The sequence below is a fragment of the Rhinolophus ferrumequinum genome, chromosome X, assembly GCF_004115265.2.
Source record: "Rhinolophus ferrumequinum isolate MPI-CBG mRhiFer1 chromosome X, mRhiFer1_v1.p, whole genome shotgun sequence".
NCBI classification, from domain to species: Eukaryota; Metazoa; Chordata; class Mammalia; order Chiroptera; family Rhinolophidae; genus Rhinolophus; species Rhinolophus ferrumequinum.
This window is the reverse complement of record NC_046284.1, coordinates 79,458,791-79,476,588: the sequence shown is the minus strand read 5'-3', so window position 1 is coordinate 79,476,588 and position 17,798 is coordinate 79,458,791. Positions and strand designations below refer to the sequence as shown.

The 17,798-nt window shown below is 43.3% G+C and overlaps 1 protein-coding gene across 1 annotated transcript in view; it reads right to left on the bottom strand.

The window, feature by feature from the left end:
* Window positions 1–8,017: 8,017 nt before the first annotated feature.
* The window catches only part of MSN (moesin), a 67,753-nt gene continuing 57,972 nt past the window's right edge, over window positions 8,018–17,798 (bottom strand). Inside the window, exons 8-13 of the mRNA XM_033107654.1 lie at window positions 16,372–16,535; window positions 13,146–13,276; window positions 12,727–12,887; window positions 11,348–11,440; window positions 10,756–10,980; window positions 8,018–10,210 (exon numbers count right to left, since the gene is read on the bottom strand). Coding sequence (XP_032963545.1) covers window positions 10,046–10,210; window positions 10,756–10,980; window positions 11,348–11,440; window positions 12,727–12,887; window positions 13,146–13,276; window positions 16,372–16,535 — 939 coding nt within the window. The 3' untranslated portion in view covers window positions 8,018–10,045. The remainder of the gene's footprint in view (window positions 10,211–10,755; window positions 10,981–11,347; window positions 11,441–12,726; window positions 12,888–13,145; window positions 13,277–16,371; window positions 16,536–17,798) is intronic.

The window sequence follows — 17,798 nt, the reverse complement described above, 5'->3', positions numbered from 1 at the left end:
TTTAGTTTTTTGATCCAATCTGCTATTCTGTGCCTTTTCATTGGTGAGTTCAGTCCATTTACATTTAAGGTGATGATTGATATGTGAGGATTTCCTGTCATTCTATCTTTAGTTTTCTGGTAAGGCTGTGTCTCCATTATTTCTTTGCCTTTTTATTGTTGTCTATTATTTCTGTATGGTGGTATTCTACGATGTTTCCCTCTGTTTCTTCTTTTATTACAGTATGTATTTCAGTTCTGGATTTTTCTTGAGTGGTTACCCTTAATTTTAAGTGAAAGACAGTTTGATATTTAGAGTATTCCATTTTCTTTAGCACGCTTACTTTCTCCATTCCCATATTCCAGTTCAGGCTTTTACTCTCCCCCTTTTTATGTTTTGGTTGCCACAAATTGTCCCTGTTGATGGTGGCTGAATAGCCTCCTTTAGTATTTCTTGTAGTGTAGGTCGTGTATTAGAAAATTCACTCAGCTTCTGTATTTCTGCAAAGGTCTTTATGCCTGCCTCATATCTAAGGATATCTTTGCTGGATACACTATTCTTGGCTCATAATTTCTCTTTTTCAATAGTTTGAATATTTACTTCCACTCCCTCCTGGCTTGTAGAGTTTCTGCTGAAAAATCTGATGATAATCTAATGGGCTTTCCTTTGTATGTTACCGTCTTCTTTTCCCTAGCTGCCTTGAGGATTCTGTCTTTGTCATTGATTTTAGACAGCTTCAATACAATGTGCCTTGGAGAAGGCCTGTTGTGATTGAGGTAATTAGGTGTTCTATTTTCTTGTTGGATTCGAGGATCCAGTTCTGTCTACAAGTTTGGGAAGTTCTCATCAACAATTTGTTTGAATATATTCTCAGTTCCCGTCTCTCTTTCTTCTCCTTCTGGTATGCCCATTATTCTTATATTGCTCTTTCTGATGGAGTCAGAAAGTTCTTGTAGAGTTCTTTCATTTCTTTTAAGTCTCAAGTCTCTTTCTTCTTCCATCTCTGTAATTTCCAGGTTTCTGTGTTCGATGTCACTGATTCTTTCCTCCATCTGGTCAACTCTACTACCTAAGCTAGTTATTTCATTCTTAATTTCTTTTATTGAGTTCTTAATCTCCAGAAATTCTATTTGGTTCTTTTTCGAAATTTTAATCTCTTTCGTAAAATGCTCATGTTTTTCTTTGTGTTTCTGAGTTCATTAAAGTGCCTTTCTGTGTTTTCTTGCATCTCGTTGAGTTTTTTCAGAACTGCAAGCTTGAATTCTCTGTCGTTTAAGTCACATATTTCCATATCTTTAAGTTCCTTTTCTGGAGACTTTTCACTTTCTTTCAGAGCTTTCTTGTTGCCTTGGTTATTCAAGGCAATTACTGATTTATCATTTCTCTTCCTAGACATCTACAGGAGTGGCCTCTGCAACAGGTTGATAGGAAGAGGTCTTTCTTTTGTTTTCCAGTACGTGTTGGTAGAATGCTTTATTTTCTCTCCAACTGCAGCCTTTTTTTCTCTCTCACACTGTATTGTTATGTTTTTTCTGCACTATTCCAGCTTCTTACAGAATGGGGTGATTCCCTGAAAGGTGGGGTTCTCCTCTGCTAACAGTTTGCTGGGTCATAAGGTGCCACATCCGTGTAGAGATGTGGAGAGCTTTTGAAGTTTTAATGTTCTTCCTGGACCAGATTCAGAGCCTGTGTGTTTCAGCAGTTGTATACTCCTGAAGAGGTCCACCCAGATATGTGGGGACAGGTGCGGGGTGGGTTGTGAGAGGTGGCCCAGAGCAATGGCAGCAATGACCACCATAGCCGGTCCTGCTTCCACACTCCCTCCCCTTTGCCGGAACTAGTTGGGCTGCGAGTCTTTTTCAGTGGAGCACAGTTCTCAGAACCGCAGATATTCTGTACTTTTGATCTGACACTGCTACTCTTCCGCTTCTAGCACTGGGCTGGTGGGGTGGGGCGAGCTCTGCGAGGGTACGGAGGTGTCAGCTAGTCTCAGTGCCTAAAGCTTCCATTCTCCGCTCGGTAGTGAGGGCTTAAACCACTGTTTTCAGCCTTTTTCCTTCAGTCTTTGCTCTGAGGCCTCTGCCATGAGCGTTGGGTTCTGCCATGTTATATGCTGTCCCGTCAGCCCTTTGGTCCATAGGTGGAGCCCTAGCAGTCCGAGTTCTTCCATCTCCTGCAGCTGCGTTAGTTCCAGGATGCAGCGAGCTCGGAGCATTGAGCTAGGTCTGCGTCCTGCGCCTGCATGGCCCCGTCTCTGCACTTTTCCCTTCCCTCCTCCCCTGCTCATGCAATTTGCCCACCTTTAGGTTGTTTCTATAGTGTGCCTTTTAGTCTTGTCTGTCTGCTGCGCAGGGGGTACTTTGTGGAGTTATAGTTGTTCAATTTGTTGTAAATTCCAGGGAAGATTTCAAGAGGCTCATCTCACACTGCCATTTTTATGACGTCATCTAACCCTCATCCTTAGAGTTACTTCTTCACCATTTACCACCATTAGCCAAGGCCCTTCATCTTGTCAATTCTTCACAAATTATTGTTTCTTTTATATCTAAATGATATAAAAGTTTTCTGCTCTGATCATGTTTTTTGGGTCTTCATTCTCTCCTGAAGGCTCCCATGGACATGCAAAAATTTAATAAATTGTTATGTTTTTCTCCTGTTGATTGGTCAGTTTAATTTTAGAATCATCCAGGAACCTAGCAGTGTCAGGTAAAATATTTTCCTCCCTTCCAGAATTCATAAAGAAATGGGGAGATAACCCCAAGTGGAGAAAGCCACACATTCCCAGGGAGCAGCCATATAATCTTTCAACAAATATTGAGTACCTATTATGTGCCAGGCAATATCAGAGGATACAGCTGGGAAGAAGAGTCTCTTCCTTTGTGAAGTACGTATTCTAGTTGGACAAGATACGTAATAAACTAATCATTAAGAAATAGATTAAATCATTTCAGTTAGTAAGAAATGTTACGAAAAAATTAAAACAGGATAAATGAGATAGAGAATGGATTCGGATCATGGCTCAGCCACTTATTAGCTGTGCAACTTTAGAAAAGTTGCTTAACTTCTCTCTGCCTTAGTTTCCTTCCTCATCTATAATATGGGGTAATAACAGTATTTCCTTCATAGAAGCATAGTGAGGATGATTTAATATATAAAGGGCTAAGAACAGTATCTGGCACATAAAAAGCCATAATTGTTAGTTATTATAAGTGTATATGTGTACTGGTAGGTAGGGACTACTTTAGATAGGGTGATAAGGGGTGGACTCTATGAGTTGGGACCTGAATGATAAGGAGCCAGCTATCAGGAGTCCTCTGGGAAGACTATTCTCTACAGTGGGACAATTAAGGGTCCTGGTAATAGAATGAGCTGGGGATATTAATGGAACAGGAATAAGGACCAGTACTGACCTGGTAGGAAAAGCTGAACACAGATGAGAAGCGGGTGGGGTGACTGGCAGGTGACTGGCAGCAGAGGGTAGAAAGACTGGCGATCTAGTGAGGAGTTCATGAAAATGGTCCGAGCAGTGGAGGAGTAAGTATATGTGGCGTTAAAAAGCTATTTAGGGAGTAGAATGGAAGGCAGGAGGGTTGGGAACAGACAAGGTAAGGAGAGAGGGAGTTGCCAAGGAAAAATACCCAGGTTCTTATTTTGGGAAAATGAGTGCCACAGTGTGAGAGGGGGACGTAAGAGGATGAGCAGAGTGGAATGAGAATAGAGAGAGTATTTTTGATTAGTAGACTTTCTGAATTTGAAGCACCAAGAAACATTCAAATCTTTCCTCTGTCACTCCAAACCTTGGGCAAGTTACCTATCATCTGTGTGCCTCGGTTTCTTCATCTGTAATAATTGTCCTTGCCTGAGAGATGTGATGATAACATGATGTAATAACTGTAAAGCACACTGAATAGTGTCTGGCATAGAGTAAGTGCTTAGTAAACATTCATTATAATTATTATTACAAAGGCATGTAGGCATGAGCAAGTCTGAGATGTTGAGGGGCTGGCAGGCGTCTATGATGCCTGGAATATAAAGTGCTGGGGGAAGACAGATGATGAAGAATAGTGGAAGATAAAACAAGTCAAATCGTGTACATGAATGCTCTTTAGGCTAAAGAAGGAAGTGGATGTTCTCAGCAGGCTTGGAGCCCTCTATTTTGGATCTAGAAAGAGATCTAGCAGTAGTGTGGCCTGTTTCCTTCAGATCTTAACTACAAGCTTCAAAAAATAAAAAACAAAACACCACCTGTGAACAGATATGTAAATGGTGGGGATGGAGTTTTCCTTAGGAAGAGAATTGGCAGCGAAGCAGCTGAGACACTAAGGGTGTCCCATGGTAGACTGTGTATAGGTCTGGGACAGAGGCAGGAAATAGTTCAAGGCCCAGTCCTGCCACTGTGACTGTAGACAAGTACCTTAGATACTTGGGCCTCAGTTTTTCACTCTATAAAATGGGGAGAAAGGATTGGATCCAGGAATCTCTCTGGTTCCTTCCTGCTCAGGCTTTATAATTAAGGAATATAGGAAAGCAGGCAATGGAGCACTACTCCTGAATGGCAGAGAAGGCCTAACCCAGGGCTTGAAGGCCCATGTAGAGTCAGAAAGCAAGTTCTAGGCCCATATCTGCTTGACTGTTTCTGTGACCTTAGACAAGTCCCTTCCCTGAGACTCCATCTGTACCAGGAAAGTGTTGGTCTACTCTAGACTCTGGAGCAGCAGCGTTCCAAGTGTGGTCCCTGGAAGAGCAGCAGCAGCACCCCCTGGGAACTCGTTAGAAATGCAAATTCTCAGGCTCCACTTCAGGCCTAGAGAATCAGATACTATGGAGGTGGAGCCCAGTAATTTGTTTTAAGAAGATGACAAAGTGATTTTGATATACACTAAAAATTGAGAACTATTATTGTTCTAGATATTTTCAAACTTTTGCAGTGAGAGAGCCACCCTTCTTTTCTTTTTTATCCAGTTATAATTTACATACAACTTGATAAGTTTTTTACATGTTTATACCTTGTAACCACTATCCAAACAGGAATATTTCCATTACCCCAGGTTTACTTGTGCCCGTTTCCAGTCAATTCCTCCCATCTCAGCTCCAGACAACCATGCCTGCTCTAGAAATTTATATAACTGGAATCATACAGTATGTTCTTTTGTGTGTCCTTTTTTATACAACATAATCCCTATGAGATTCATCTGTATAGTTGTTGTATGCATCAGTTTATTTCTATTGCTGAGCAATATACCATTGCATGAATATACTGTAGGTTTGTCCATTCTCTAGTTGATGGATATTTTGGTGGTTTCTAGATTGGAGCTATTGCAAATAATAGTGCTATGCCTTTTGGTGGACAGAGGCACTCATTGCTCTTTGATAGACACCCAAGAGCATTCCCCCCTTTTTAATTAAATCTTTTTTTAAAATTTTGAGATCAGTGTAGATTCACAAGAAGTTACAAGAAATAATAGAGATCTCATGTACCCTTTACTCAGCTTCCCCCAATGGTAACATCTTGCAAACTCTAGTACAATATCATAACGAAGATACTGTCATTAATACAGTCAAGATAAAGAGTATCATAGCAAGGTTCCCTCATGCTACTACCTTATAGCCACACTTTCTTCTCACACCCCACCCCTTCCTTAACTGCTGGCAACCTGCTCTGTTCTCTATTTCTATAACATTGTCATTGCAAAACTTGAGAATTTTAAGAAGTAGGTAACAATGTTATATGGCTTAAAACAACACAAATTTATTACCTTGCAGTTCTAGAGGTCAGACAGAGGTCCAAAATGGGTTTCATTTGGGCTTAAAGAAAAGCACTGGCAGCACTGTGTTCCTTCTGGAGGTTCTAGGAGAGAATGTTTCCTTGCCTTTCCTAGCTTGTAAAGGCCATCTGCATTCTTTGGCTTGTGGCCTCTTCTTCCATCTTCAAAGCCAGCAGCATAGCATCTTCAACTCTGACTCTGATCCTTTTCCATCTTTTAAGGACCCTCGTGAATACATTGGGCCCAGCTGGATAATCCAGCATCCTCTCCTTATCTTAAAATCCTTAATCACATCCCCAAGTCCCTTTTGCCACATAAGGTTCCATGAATTAGAACATGAACATCTTTGGGGAGCTATTATCCTGCATACCACACCCATCTTCCTGGAAGCAAAAGTCCACCTGTCTTCCCCTTAAAAAAAATAAATAATTCATTACACATATACAGCCTAACATACAAAGCATACAAAAGAAGACATCCTTTGGCTGACGTTGGAAGGGACCTAGATCTCCTTCATTCCCTGAAGCAACAACAGTTGGGACTATCATTAGCAAAAGCTTCTAAGCCCCCTTCCTACACTGATGTTCTAGGGCCCTAAAATTCTATTTGCTACCTTAGAATTGAAGCTGGGCAAGTATATCCTCTTCCTAGTATGTGCCTGCCTGCCCCATCCCCTGGGAGGAATGGTAGGGAGAAGGTATAGTATAGTGGTTAAGAGCATAGGCTCATGATTGGCTGTGTTCATGTCCTAGCTCTATTACAGTGGTACCTCGGTTTTCGAACATCTCCGTTGACAAACATTTTGGTTTACGAATGCCGTAAATTTTATGGATCTATGGTATCAAAATTTAGTAAACTTCTAAATTTGCAGTTTTAGGGGTTGATTTTAAAGGTCTGGAACCAATTAATCCATTTTGCATTACTTTCTATGGGGAAACCGCGCTTCAGTTTTTGAACATTTCAAAACTCGAATGGTCTTCTGGAATGGATTATGTTCAAAAACCGAGGTACCACTGTACTTCTAACCTCTGTGATCTTTGACAAATTAATTCATCTTATTGGGCCTCAGTTTCTCCATCTACAAAATGGGACAAAATAACATGGACCTCAAAGCAGCGGTTTCCAAGTTTGACTGTACATTGTAATCATCAAATACTATCCTGATGCCTGTGTCCCAATACTAAATATTGTTCATTTGATCTTAAGATGTGATCTGGACTTTGAAATCTTAAAATTCTAATGTGAAGACAAGTTTGGGAGCCACTGCCTCAAAGGGTTGTTGTAAGAATTTAATGCTCACAGAATATATATTGTATTCCCCCGAAAATAAGACCTAGCTGGACCATCAGCTCCAATGCATCTTTTGGAGCAAAAATTAATATAAGACCTGGTATATTACATTACATTATATTAGTTATATTATATTGTTATATTACATTAAAGACCTGGTCTTATATCATAGCAAAATAAGACCGAGTTTTATATTAATTTTTGCTCCAAAAGATGCATTAGAGCTAATTGTCTGGCTAGGTCTTATTTTTGGGGAAATGCAGCAACTTACTTTACTTTGCAAATACTGGCTCACCAAGAAGGGATGTGGTGAGAGGTTGTGCCAGGTTCAAAATAGCCAGGATGGCTTATCTGAGTCTGTTTCCTCATCTGTAAAATTGGGATAACTATATCTAGCCTACAAAATTGACATGTTTTTATAACCCATAAATTCTGCCCAAAAGCTTTTGTACATACATACACTCTCCACTCTCACTTTACAGTCCACTTTCCACTGCCTTTTTCAACAGGGATTAAGATAATTTAGCTGACCTTCACTGGCACTGCAATAAATGAGTGTAGTAAGGAGGTTGGCAAGCCTGGAGGACTTCCTGACAAGGAGGCAGGACGGGGCCTGACCACCCCAGGAGGAGTCCAGAGATACAAATCACCCCTCGCAACGAGCTCCAAAGCCCCGATATCATTCGATCCCAGGAGCATCACATGGTCAATGCAGGGCCCACGTACACTATAGAAAAGTTGGTCTGGAGCCATGGAAAGGGGATAGACTATTAAGTCAGACAGTCCCATACCGTTGGACAGTTATTCTACTTTTGCGAATCCATTCCCTCCTCTATAAAATGAGGATAGTCATATCCACTCCCCAAAGGACTGAAGTGAGAATGAATTGAAACTAGGGATAGGAAGGTGGTCTAGAGTGAAAATTACAGTGAAGTATCTTACAGCTACCCACTGATACCACAAAGAAACATTGAGTCACAGTGAAGTTTTCCTAAATTTTATTGGCACTGAAATAGAACATAGAGCATGACTCCCTCCAAAAAACAATTTTTAAACTCCAAAAAAATACACACAAAAAAAACCTGAATACAAAATCTAACATTTCTCCCCAGCCTCCCTGGGGATGGGTTACTGCTTTTAAGGCAGCTAGATTGCCCCAAAATTCCAGGTTTGAATTTAGCCAATATAGGGCATATCGCCAAGGGAGTATCAATATAATTCACAGCAATGCACATAAAACTCCCCAGGGTCAGGCGGGGTGGGGGAGAGGATGGAGGGATCGAAGCCATGGGCTCTGGGCTAGGGGCACTGCATGCAGGGTCAGTATAGCCCCTTGGGGACTGAACTCTGGGGAGAAGGCGAAAAAGGAATAATAAAACCAAATGCCAAGTACTTTAAAAATGGATTGTATGACCTATAGTGACAAGTGACATCACTAATACTGAAAGCTTCTTACATGAATGTTTCTGGCAAAATACTCTTTTATAATATAGTATATGCTTCCCGGGTATAGGAGTAGTAAGGGAATTAGGCCAAAATGATTCTGCCCCAAGACTAATATTTTCTAAGGGTGCATTAGCAAGAATTGCAGAAATCAATATTGAGTTAGATGCCACTAGAATATATAATACTGGTAGAAAAAAAAAAGAGCACACATGCAACAGAGAGGAAGAAGAGGTTGCTCCTAGGTTGAGAGCAAGGGGTGGGGCTGTGGAAGGGACCAGGCCAGAGCCCCCAACAGTTCTCTGGTTTATAGCTCCAAGGGACCACACAGCTAGTGGCAAGACCTGGGTTAGAGGTTTGTCAAACAGAGGCAAGGCCCAGTCACCACCTTGCAGGGGAACGATAGGAAGGGGCTATTAGGGGGTCAAGTAAACTGTGGGATTCAGGCCATGGGCTTTTCTCACTATACTCAGCTTCTTGTATTCATTCACCAACTGGCCAACTGGCATCAATCTCCAGGGCTCATCATACCAAGGCCTGGAAGGCCCTGAAGCAGGAGCTGTGGCCCAAGTATCTGTGATGGGAGAAATGACCTGTGACCCCTGACAAGGAAAATACTGAAACCAGGTGTGAACATTTCCTCCCTCTGGCAAGAGTCCTGGATGGGGCTGGGTGGAGTTTTGGGTAACCATCCCTACTGTTGTAGCAGGAGGGGATTCCGGGATTGGAATGAGCAGGGGCAAATTCCAAGAAGTGAGGAGGAACCCAGAATAGTCAGGGATACTTCTGCCCATAGAGTTCACTTGAAACAGCCCTAGGCTCCCATAAGGCATTGAGGGAAGGATCTTACTATACACATCCTTGCCTGAATAGAAGGGAGAATGGCCTTCTAAGGTGTTGGTGAAGCCTCTTGAAGGCACTGTCTCCCCATCTCCTGGGGAGAAACTGAGTCCCCGAAGTCGGGAACAAGGCTTATTGGGACTGAGTTTTTAACAGGCCCAATCTGGGAGGTAGAGAGAATGACTGAATATCTTTTTAGCCTCCAATCATTACAAAGCCTAAATAACTCTAGAAGGAATGGGCATTGGGAGGCCTAATCCTAGGTCAGTTGACATCTTAGAGCACGTAGCCAGGACCCTGCCTCCTTCCCTAAACCCTGTGATGCTCCAATTCTTCAAATCACAAGACCTTGAAGAGGAAGGCAGTGGTGGGGGCTGGTTTTCAACCTACTCCACACTAGACTCCTGCAGAACAACCGTAAATGTGGGGATATTTCCCAAGTCAAGTGAGAAGTGCCTCTGAGCTGGGAAGTGGTCTTTTCTAGCAAACTAGATTGAATGGGACAGAGAGGGAAGAGAGTCCCATTGGCACCAAAGTGAGCCATTTTTTGCCCAGGGAATTGAGTGAGGGCTGAGGGGCTAGGTTTGGTCCCATGGTTATACTGAACACTTGGCATGACTCCAGGGCTGCTCTAGTTAGTGGCTTCAGCACAGTGTGAGTTAGGCAAGAGTATAGGAGTATGGGGGCAAGGAAGAAGGGAGGAGGAGTCCCTAGAAGCTGGGTGCCCATTACATGGACTCAAACTCATCGATGCGCTGCTTGGTGTTGCCCTGCCGGATCTGGCGCAGGGTCTTGTATTTGTCTCGGCCCAGTCGCATGTTCTCAGCATGGATCATGTCATTGGCAGTCTTCTTGGACTCATCGCGGGCATTGGCTAGCTCTGAAGTAAGGGCCTGTGAGGGTGCAAGGGCATGAGGGGTTAATGGCTTCCTTTCATTTTACCTCCCCCAATTTAATCAGTTTTTCCCTTCTCTACTTCTCGCTCCTCTCTCTCTCTCTCCCCCTTTGTACACATACATACACACACACACACACACACACACACACACACATTTTGAGAGCCTTTTGCAGCCCTATTAGGACTGCAATGGGGCAAGAATAAAATAAAAAACACAAACTTAGGGGACCAACTGATAACAAATACTCTCTGACAGTAGAACAATGTACCAAAGATTCAGGTAGGAATTGTATCAGTTACATACTTCTGAATATAAGAGGTAAATGGAGTTATGGTGGAGGATGGGGCAAAAAAAAAGGAAGAGGTGGCTCAGGGTCTGATTAGTAAGTAAGGGGTGTCCACTGTTAAAGCTCTCATTTGAAAGTCTCCCATACTGAGACAGGTTCCTCCAACCTATCTTCCCATGATGATCTAGGAAAGACCATGGGCTACTAAGTCAATGCACATGGTCTCCCTGACCCTTTGGCCCTGCCTCAGTACCTTCAGGTGCTTCTGCACACGCTCATTTTTCTCCGCTTCAGTGGTACGGTCCTCCTCACTGCGGTCCTTGGCCATGGCGTCAGCTCTCAGGTCGGCGCTGGCCTCTGCCCCATTCTCGTCCTGCTCATCCTGCTCATTTTCAGCAGGCTCTGCCACATGAGGAGTACTCATGGCAGTCTTCAGCTCGGCACGAGTCTTCTCCAAGTCTTCTTGTACCATCTGAGCCTATCCAGTAACAGAAGAAGACAAGGACCAGCAGTCAGAACAAACTAACTTGCAGCATCATGTGTGTGCCTAGAACAGCCCAGCAGGAAGCAGGCACCAGGTAGGCCAAATCACTTTGTCTGCCTGATCCTAAGTTTCCTCAGCTATACAATAGGAGCAATTCTACCAATTTCCCCGGACTACTGGAGAATTCTTCAAAGTTATTTGACAAAGCCTTGAGCTCCTTCTCCCATGATGCTTTCTGTCAAGGGAGGATCAAGGGAGGATGGAAGGGGGAAGGAACCCAAGCTTAAGAAATATAAGGAACTGTAACTTATGCATGTGGTACCCTTTTCCTCAATGCTCTGCTCTGGGCACTGTGTCTTACCTTCTGCTGCCATTCTACAGCCTCACTCTCTTTCTTCTGTCGGGCCATCTCCAGCTGGGAGATCCGAGCTGTCAACTCTGCCATTTCCAAGGCCTATGGATAAATTGGAAGCTTGTGAGAGCTGGGCCTTCTGGTCTTCGGGACCCAGGTGTCTTCAACCTCAGTTCCCCTGGGGAACCAAGAGGGAACCGCTGCTCCACTTGCTTGCTGCCCTGGAGGGTCTTTTTACCACACCTCCTCCAGGAAGCCTGGAGGACCACTCCCATTCTCAGATCTACTATCGTACCCTATTAACTCCAAACCATTTCCTTATAAGTCAGAGCTTGCCACCTAGATCACAGACATCCGGAAGACAAATAGCCATGTCCTCTGTCTCTTCCTCACCTCTCCCACCACCCTCCCTTTATCTCCCTTCCCTAACCCCCCTCAGTATTACCCACTGAAGAGTGCACAGTTAGGGCTTTAGAGATCACTGTGTCACTGCCTGAAGTAGCAGACACTTCCCTGTTATGCTAGAATGCTCATGGCTCCACTAAGACTCTTCCCAGGACAAGTATAGGAAAGACACTCAAGTGTCACAGGGTGATCTGAATAAGGAGAAAAAACTTGTGCACACCCTCACACCTGGGGCAAATCTCCCAGAGGAAGCTTTTCCCTGAGAATTAGGTCTTAGTTCTCTCCCACTTAGTGCACTCCCACTGCAAGCAGTGTGGGGAAGAGCATTATGTCAAGAATTTGGGGCCACAGATTCTTCACTTCTGAGTCACAGAACCCTTGGAAAGTATGAAGAAAGTATGGATGCTCAACCTCCTCCCCTGAAAAAAGGACAGGCATGTAGTTTTATGTACGATTTTAGGGAGCAAACCCTTCAAAAAGAGGCACAACGGGTTCTCATCCTTACTCAGCCACAACTGTGTGACTTTTGGCAAGTCTTTAAACCTCTCGGTGTGCTAATTTCTTTATCTGGGCATATTACACCATATAAATTAATCCCACTGGGTTATTTGGGAGAGGAAATAAGAAAGTAAGGAAAAGGGAAAAGTTGCTAACATAGTTTGTAACACACAGTAGGCAGCCAATCAACTGTGAATCCCTTCACTTCTTTCTTCCCTCCCTTTCCTTTGTCAGGTCATCAGCTCAGATCATCAAAAGCTAAGAAAATAGAATAAAAGTAAGGGTTAGGGAAGACTGTATGCAATGGTTTCTAGGCCACACCAGTGACTTCTCAGCTTGTTTCTGAATGAATTATCTGCCGGAGGCCTGTAGAGTGGTACCCTGCTGGAAAAAGCAAGCCCTGCAGGCAGAGGTAACTATGAATAGATAAGCAGAAAGGGGAGAAAACTCAGGTCCCACAACCCCAGCCCATTTTGTAGCTTTACCAGCTGTTCTTGGGTCTTTTTCTGGTCTTGAGAGGCCTGCAGCAGAGCCTCCTTGGCCTCTTCAGCTTCTTTACGCTCTTTGGCCAGTTTTTCAGCCTCACTCTGGGCACGTTTCCGCTCCTGTTCAAGTTCCAGAGCCCTACGGGTCTGTTCTTCCAGTTCTGGGAAAAGGAGGTAAGGAAAAGGAAGTGAAGAGCACAGAGATGAAGAAGACACACCTAGCTTCCTTCCTGGAAGTGTTTTACCCCAGGACACAGCAGGCAGAAAGCTCTAGACACTCTTCTTCTTGCCCCATCCTTCATCTATTCTGTAGCCACATCTGGATTATGCAGCCTGAGTCTGAAGCTCAGGCAGAAGGGTCTCCAGCTCAGAGTAAGGCTATGGAAAAACCTAGACTCCAAGTTGACTCCAAGCCTCACCTTGCTGAGCCTTCTTAGTCTGTTCCTCAATCTGCTTCAGCTTCTCCATTAGTTCCTCCTTCTCCCGTTCAATCTTCTCCTTCTCCTTTTCTGCCATCTCACGCTTCTTCTTCTCATTTTCCAGCAGAGCACTAGAAAAGGAGGAGGAGAAAGACAGATAAAGCACGATAGCAAGGCCACATGGAAGTCCTGAGATCCCCAAGGCTCCCTGGCCCTGGACCCTCAGCCCCCACTGATATAACACAACCAGGGCTTGTGAGTTGGGACTATTCTACCTTATCTCAACACCGTTGTCCTCAAACCATAGCCCCACATGGGCTAGTGTGCTCAAGGCCCTGCCAGTTTGTCCCAGTCAGGAGATCCAACGTGGACTTCCAGTTCTACCACTAACCAGTGGGTAACCAGTGGATGACCTTAGCTATGTCACTTCTTTGTGCTTGTTCTCAGTACTCCTTCTGTAAAATGGCCAATAAGTCCTGCTTTGGTAACCTCGTGGAGTTATAAGAAGACAAGTTTTGGCTCTGTGCTGGGATACTGTGCTTCAAGTCTGGTGATCTCTATTGCTAGGGCATTGGTCCTCAGGTCTAACTCTGCTAGCCCTCTGAAGCCCAACTCTAGGCTCCTTTTCCCCAGAGTTTGTTGTAAATCTAGAATAAGTATTTTTTTCTTGCCCCAGCACCTCTTCCAGCAGACCTTTTCTCCCTTGGTTAGATGTCTTTTCTCTCTCTGAGCCCTCAGAATTCTTGATCTATCCTTTTCCCCATCCTTCCTCCCTGTTATTTTTCTCCATAGCACTTCTTACTGTGAAAATTAATAAACAGAAATCTCATTTAAAACAAACAAAAACTCAGAGACACAGACAACAATTTTAGTGGTTACTAGAGGGAAGGGGGGAGGGAGGAGGTGGAAAGGGGGGAGGGAGGAGGTAGAAAAGGGTAAAGGAGGTCAAATATGTGGTAATGGAAGAACCGACTTTGGGTGGTGAACACACAAAGCAATATACAGATAATATATTATAGAATTGTACACTTGAAATCTGTAACTTTATTAACCAATGTTAACCCCAATAAATTTAATAAAAAAACTGAGTCGGGAGGCTAGAAAAGAGAACTCTCACCCATGTGTCATTCAACGCACACTACTGACCCCAACAGGAAGAGACATACCTTGCATCTCCAACAGGAAGTGATGCTACTTTACTACCTCAGGGGAAAGAAGAAAAGATTCCTCCTTGCCCGGTAACAGCTCAGCCAATCGGAGACCACCATAACTCAGCCAATGAAAACTCATTATATTTCAAACTTTCAGTTTCCTCCAATGGACTCTTTGTTTACAATAGCCCCTCCCAAGTCCATAAAAGAGCATCACTCGTCTTTGTTTCTGGGGACTTGAGTGTGCTTCGCCACTAGACTATATTTCCCAAATTGCGACTTTCTCTTGTTCCCAAATAAACCTTTTGCTGGAGAAATATCTGGCTGTCCATTTAAGGTCAACTGTATACTTTTCTTATTTGTTCTGTCTGTCTCTTTGCACTAAATGACAGCTTCATGAGAGCAGAGATTTTTGTTTGTTTTTTTCACTGCTCAATAAGTATTTATTGAGTGAATGAATTGACACCACATTTTTACCTTGAACAATTAGGTACATAGTGCTTTTCCTCTTTCTCCTATTAGACTGTGAGGTCCTTGAGGGCAGATTCCTACCAGATCCAGCTCTAGAAACTGACACCAATCTCAGCACATTTTATTTTTTTAAAATAAATGTGAATCTTGGTGTCTAACCTCTCAAACATGGTGTCATTTTCCACCCTGCCAGATTAGAAGCCTCCTGAAGTTTCAAATTCTTTATGACATGCATCGGAATCACCTGGGATCTTATTTTCTAAATAACTTATTGAGGGGAAATTCACATAATATAAAATTAACCATTTTAAAGTAAACAATTCAGTGGAATTTAGCACATTCACAATGCTGTGTAACTACCACCTCTGTCTAGTTCTAAAACATTTTCATCACTTCAAAGTAAAACCCCATACTCATTAAGCAGTTTCTTCCCATCTCCTCTCCCCCAGCACCTGACAACCACCAAACTGCATTCTGTCTCTATAGATTTAACTATTCTGGATATTTCGTATAAATGGAATCATACGATATGTGACCTTTTGTATCTGGTTTCTTTCATTTATCATAATGTTTTAGAGGTTCATCCACACTGTAATATGTATCAGTACTTCATGTCTTTATATGGTTGAATAATATTCCATTATATGGATACACAATTTATCCATTCATCCATTGATGGACATTTGGGCTGTTTCCACCTTTTGGCTATTGTAAATAACACTGCTATGAACACATGAGTACATGTACTTGTTTGAACACCTGTTTTCAATTCTTTTGAGTATATACCCAGGAGTGGAATTGTAGGATCATATGGTAATTCTATGTTTAACTTATTGAGGAACCACCAATCTCCTTTTCACAGCAGCTGAACCATTTTACATTCCCACCAGCAATGTATGAGTTCCAATTTCTCCACATCCTGCCAACAGCTGTTGTTTTGTTTTTATTTATAATGTACATATTAGTAAGTATGAAGTAGTATCTCACTGTAGTTTTGATTTGTATTTCTCTAATGACTAAAGATGTTTTCATGTGCCTGCTGGCCATTTGCATATCTTCTTTGGAAAACTGATTGCCTAGGATCTTGATACATATTATGAAACAATAGGTCTGGGACAGGGTCTCAGATCCTGCCTTTCTAACAAGTTCCCAAGTTGATGCTGATGCTGCTGAGTCTTGCAGGGGCCTCCAATGCATATGGGCTTTGTAGGGAAAATTCTGGTGGTTCTGGTCAAAAAAACCCTCTAGTCCAGATTAAATGTGCATGGAACCTTCTGCTACTGCCACCATACTGGGCTGATAGCCTGGAGCAACTCAGAGTCTACCTAGAAGATCAATGGCATAAGGGTCATGGACAATGGGGAACTATGAAATGCCCCTCCCTCCTATGAGCCTCTGAAATCCTAGGTTTCTGATGCCTGCTTCCTAGAGGGAGCGTAATTGCTGTACAACTCATTCATTCTCATTCTCTCTCTCTCTCTCTATCCCTCCCCACCCCCCGCCAGTCCTGGGATGGCTTCATGACCTGCTTTTAGCAGGCTTGGCACATTTGAGAAGCTTCCTTGCCCTGGCCTTGGTCCTCACTCCAGCTCCACAGCACCTACCGCTCCATCTGCTTCTGGTGCTTCTCCTCCCGGGCCTGTGCCTTCATCTGCTGCACCTCGATGGTGTCGGGCTTGCGACGGCGCATGTATAGCTCATGGTTCCCCATGCACAGGGCCAAGATCCGCTTGTTAATCCGCAGCCGTGGAGCATAGAAGACAAAGTCCTGGTGGGAAATCAATAATCAGAAAACGTTTGGAAGGACAGATGAAGGCGAGCTTTTGCCTTCTGAAAAGCTAAATCCAAAAGCACTGGAAATATTATTTAACCTAATTTTCTACTACAGATAGGAAGGATAATTATCAGAGCGGTGAAGTGACTTGCCCAGGGTCAAACAAGCAGGTTAGTGGCAGACCCAGGACTAGAGCCCAGGTTTCTTGACTGAAACCAGTGTTCTTTATACCAAACCACAATTTCTTTCAACCTTTGCATTTTAAAATACCCTAAATCCAGTTGAAAGACAGAAACTCATTTTATCTGCTAATTAGGGACCCTTCTGGGTCTCTTCGAGGCCCAATAATTCCTGAATAATATGCTGGTGAGTGCAGTATCAGTGGCTGGACTGTTTCTATAATCTTCTAAAAGCATATCTTAGACCCATGCTCTCAAATCCTTTTTGGAATAAGTCAAGTTGTAAATAAATACAAGAATATATAAATCTCCTGAACATCAATTGTCCTGGTTGTTTTTGCTTTTTAAATAAGCCCTTGATCTCAGCTGGCTTTACTTATCTTTTTCTGATTAAAAGTTGAACACAACAGCAGTAAACACACATGTGTGTATGCACGCGCACACGCACACACAAAAATCCAGTGAGTTTGAGTTTGTTACTACAGATACCACTGGACCAAGGTCACCAGCTGACGGGCTAACCACCAAGTCCTCTGCCCACTGAACCCAGACTGCTATCATCTGATGTAGCTTGGGGTACAGCGGAAGGAGCACAAGCTCTAGAGGTCCAATTACCTAGGTATAAATTGCAGCTCTACCACTTTTAGCTGTGTGATCTTAGGCAAATCACTCCATCTCTGTGAACCACAATTTCATCAGTCATAAAACAGGTATGCTACTACCTACTTAACAATGTTGTTGAGGGTTTAAGGAGACAACGTATATAAAGTACCTAGCAGGGAAAGTTCAGGCCTGGAGTAGAATGGTTGAGGCCTCATTAGAAGGGTCTGGCTCAGCATGGCCACTGGCCCTTGTTAAAGATGAGGTACACCAGAAGAGGAGACCCTCATCTCAGTTTTCTATCCTACTCCCAATCACCACCTTTCCAGTCCTGTCAGCCACAGGCAACTGAGTAGGTGAGAAGTGTGGCAGGCATGTTAGAGGAATGACTGGACCTAAAGCACATTCTTGTTCTTGGGTTGCTCTGGAGAGAAGTCTTGAGAGGACAGCAGCAAAGTTATACCAAAAAGCAAGATTG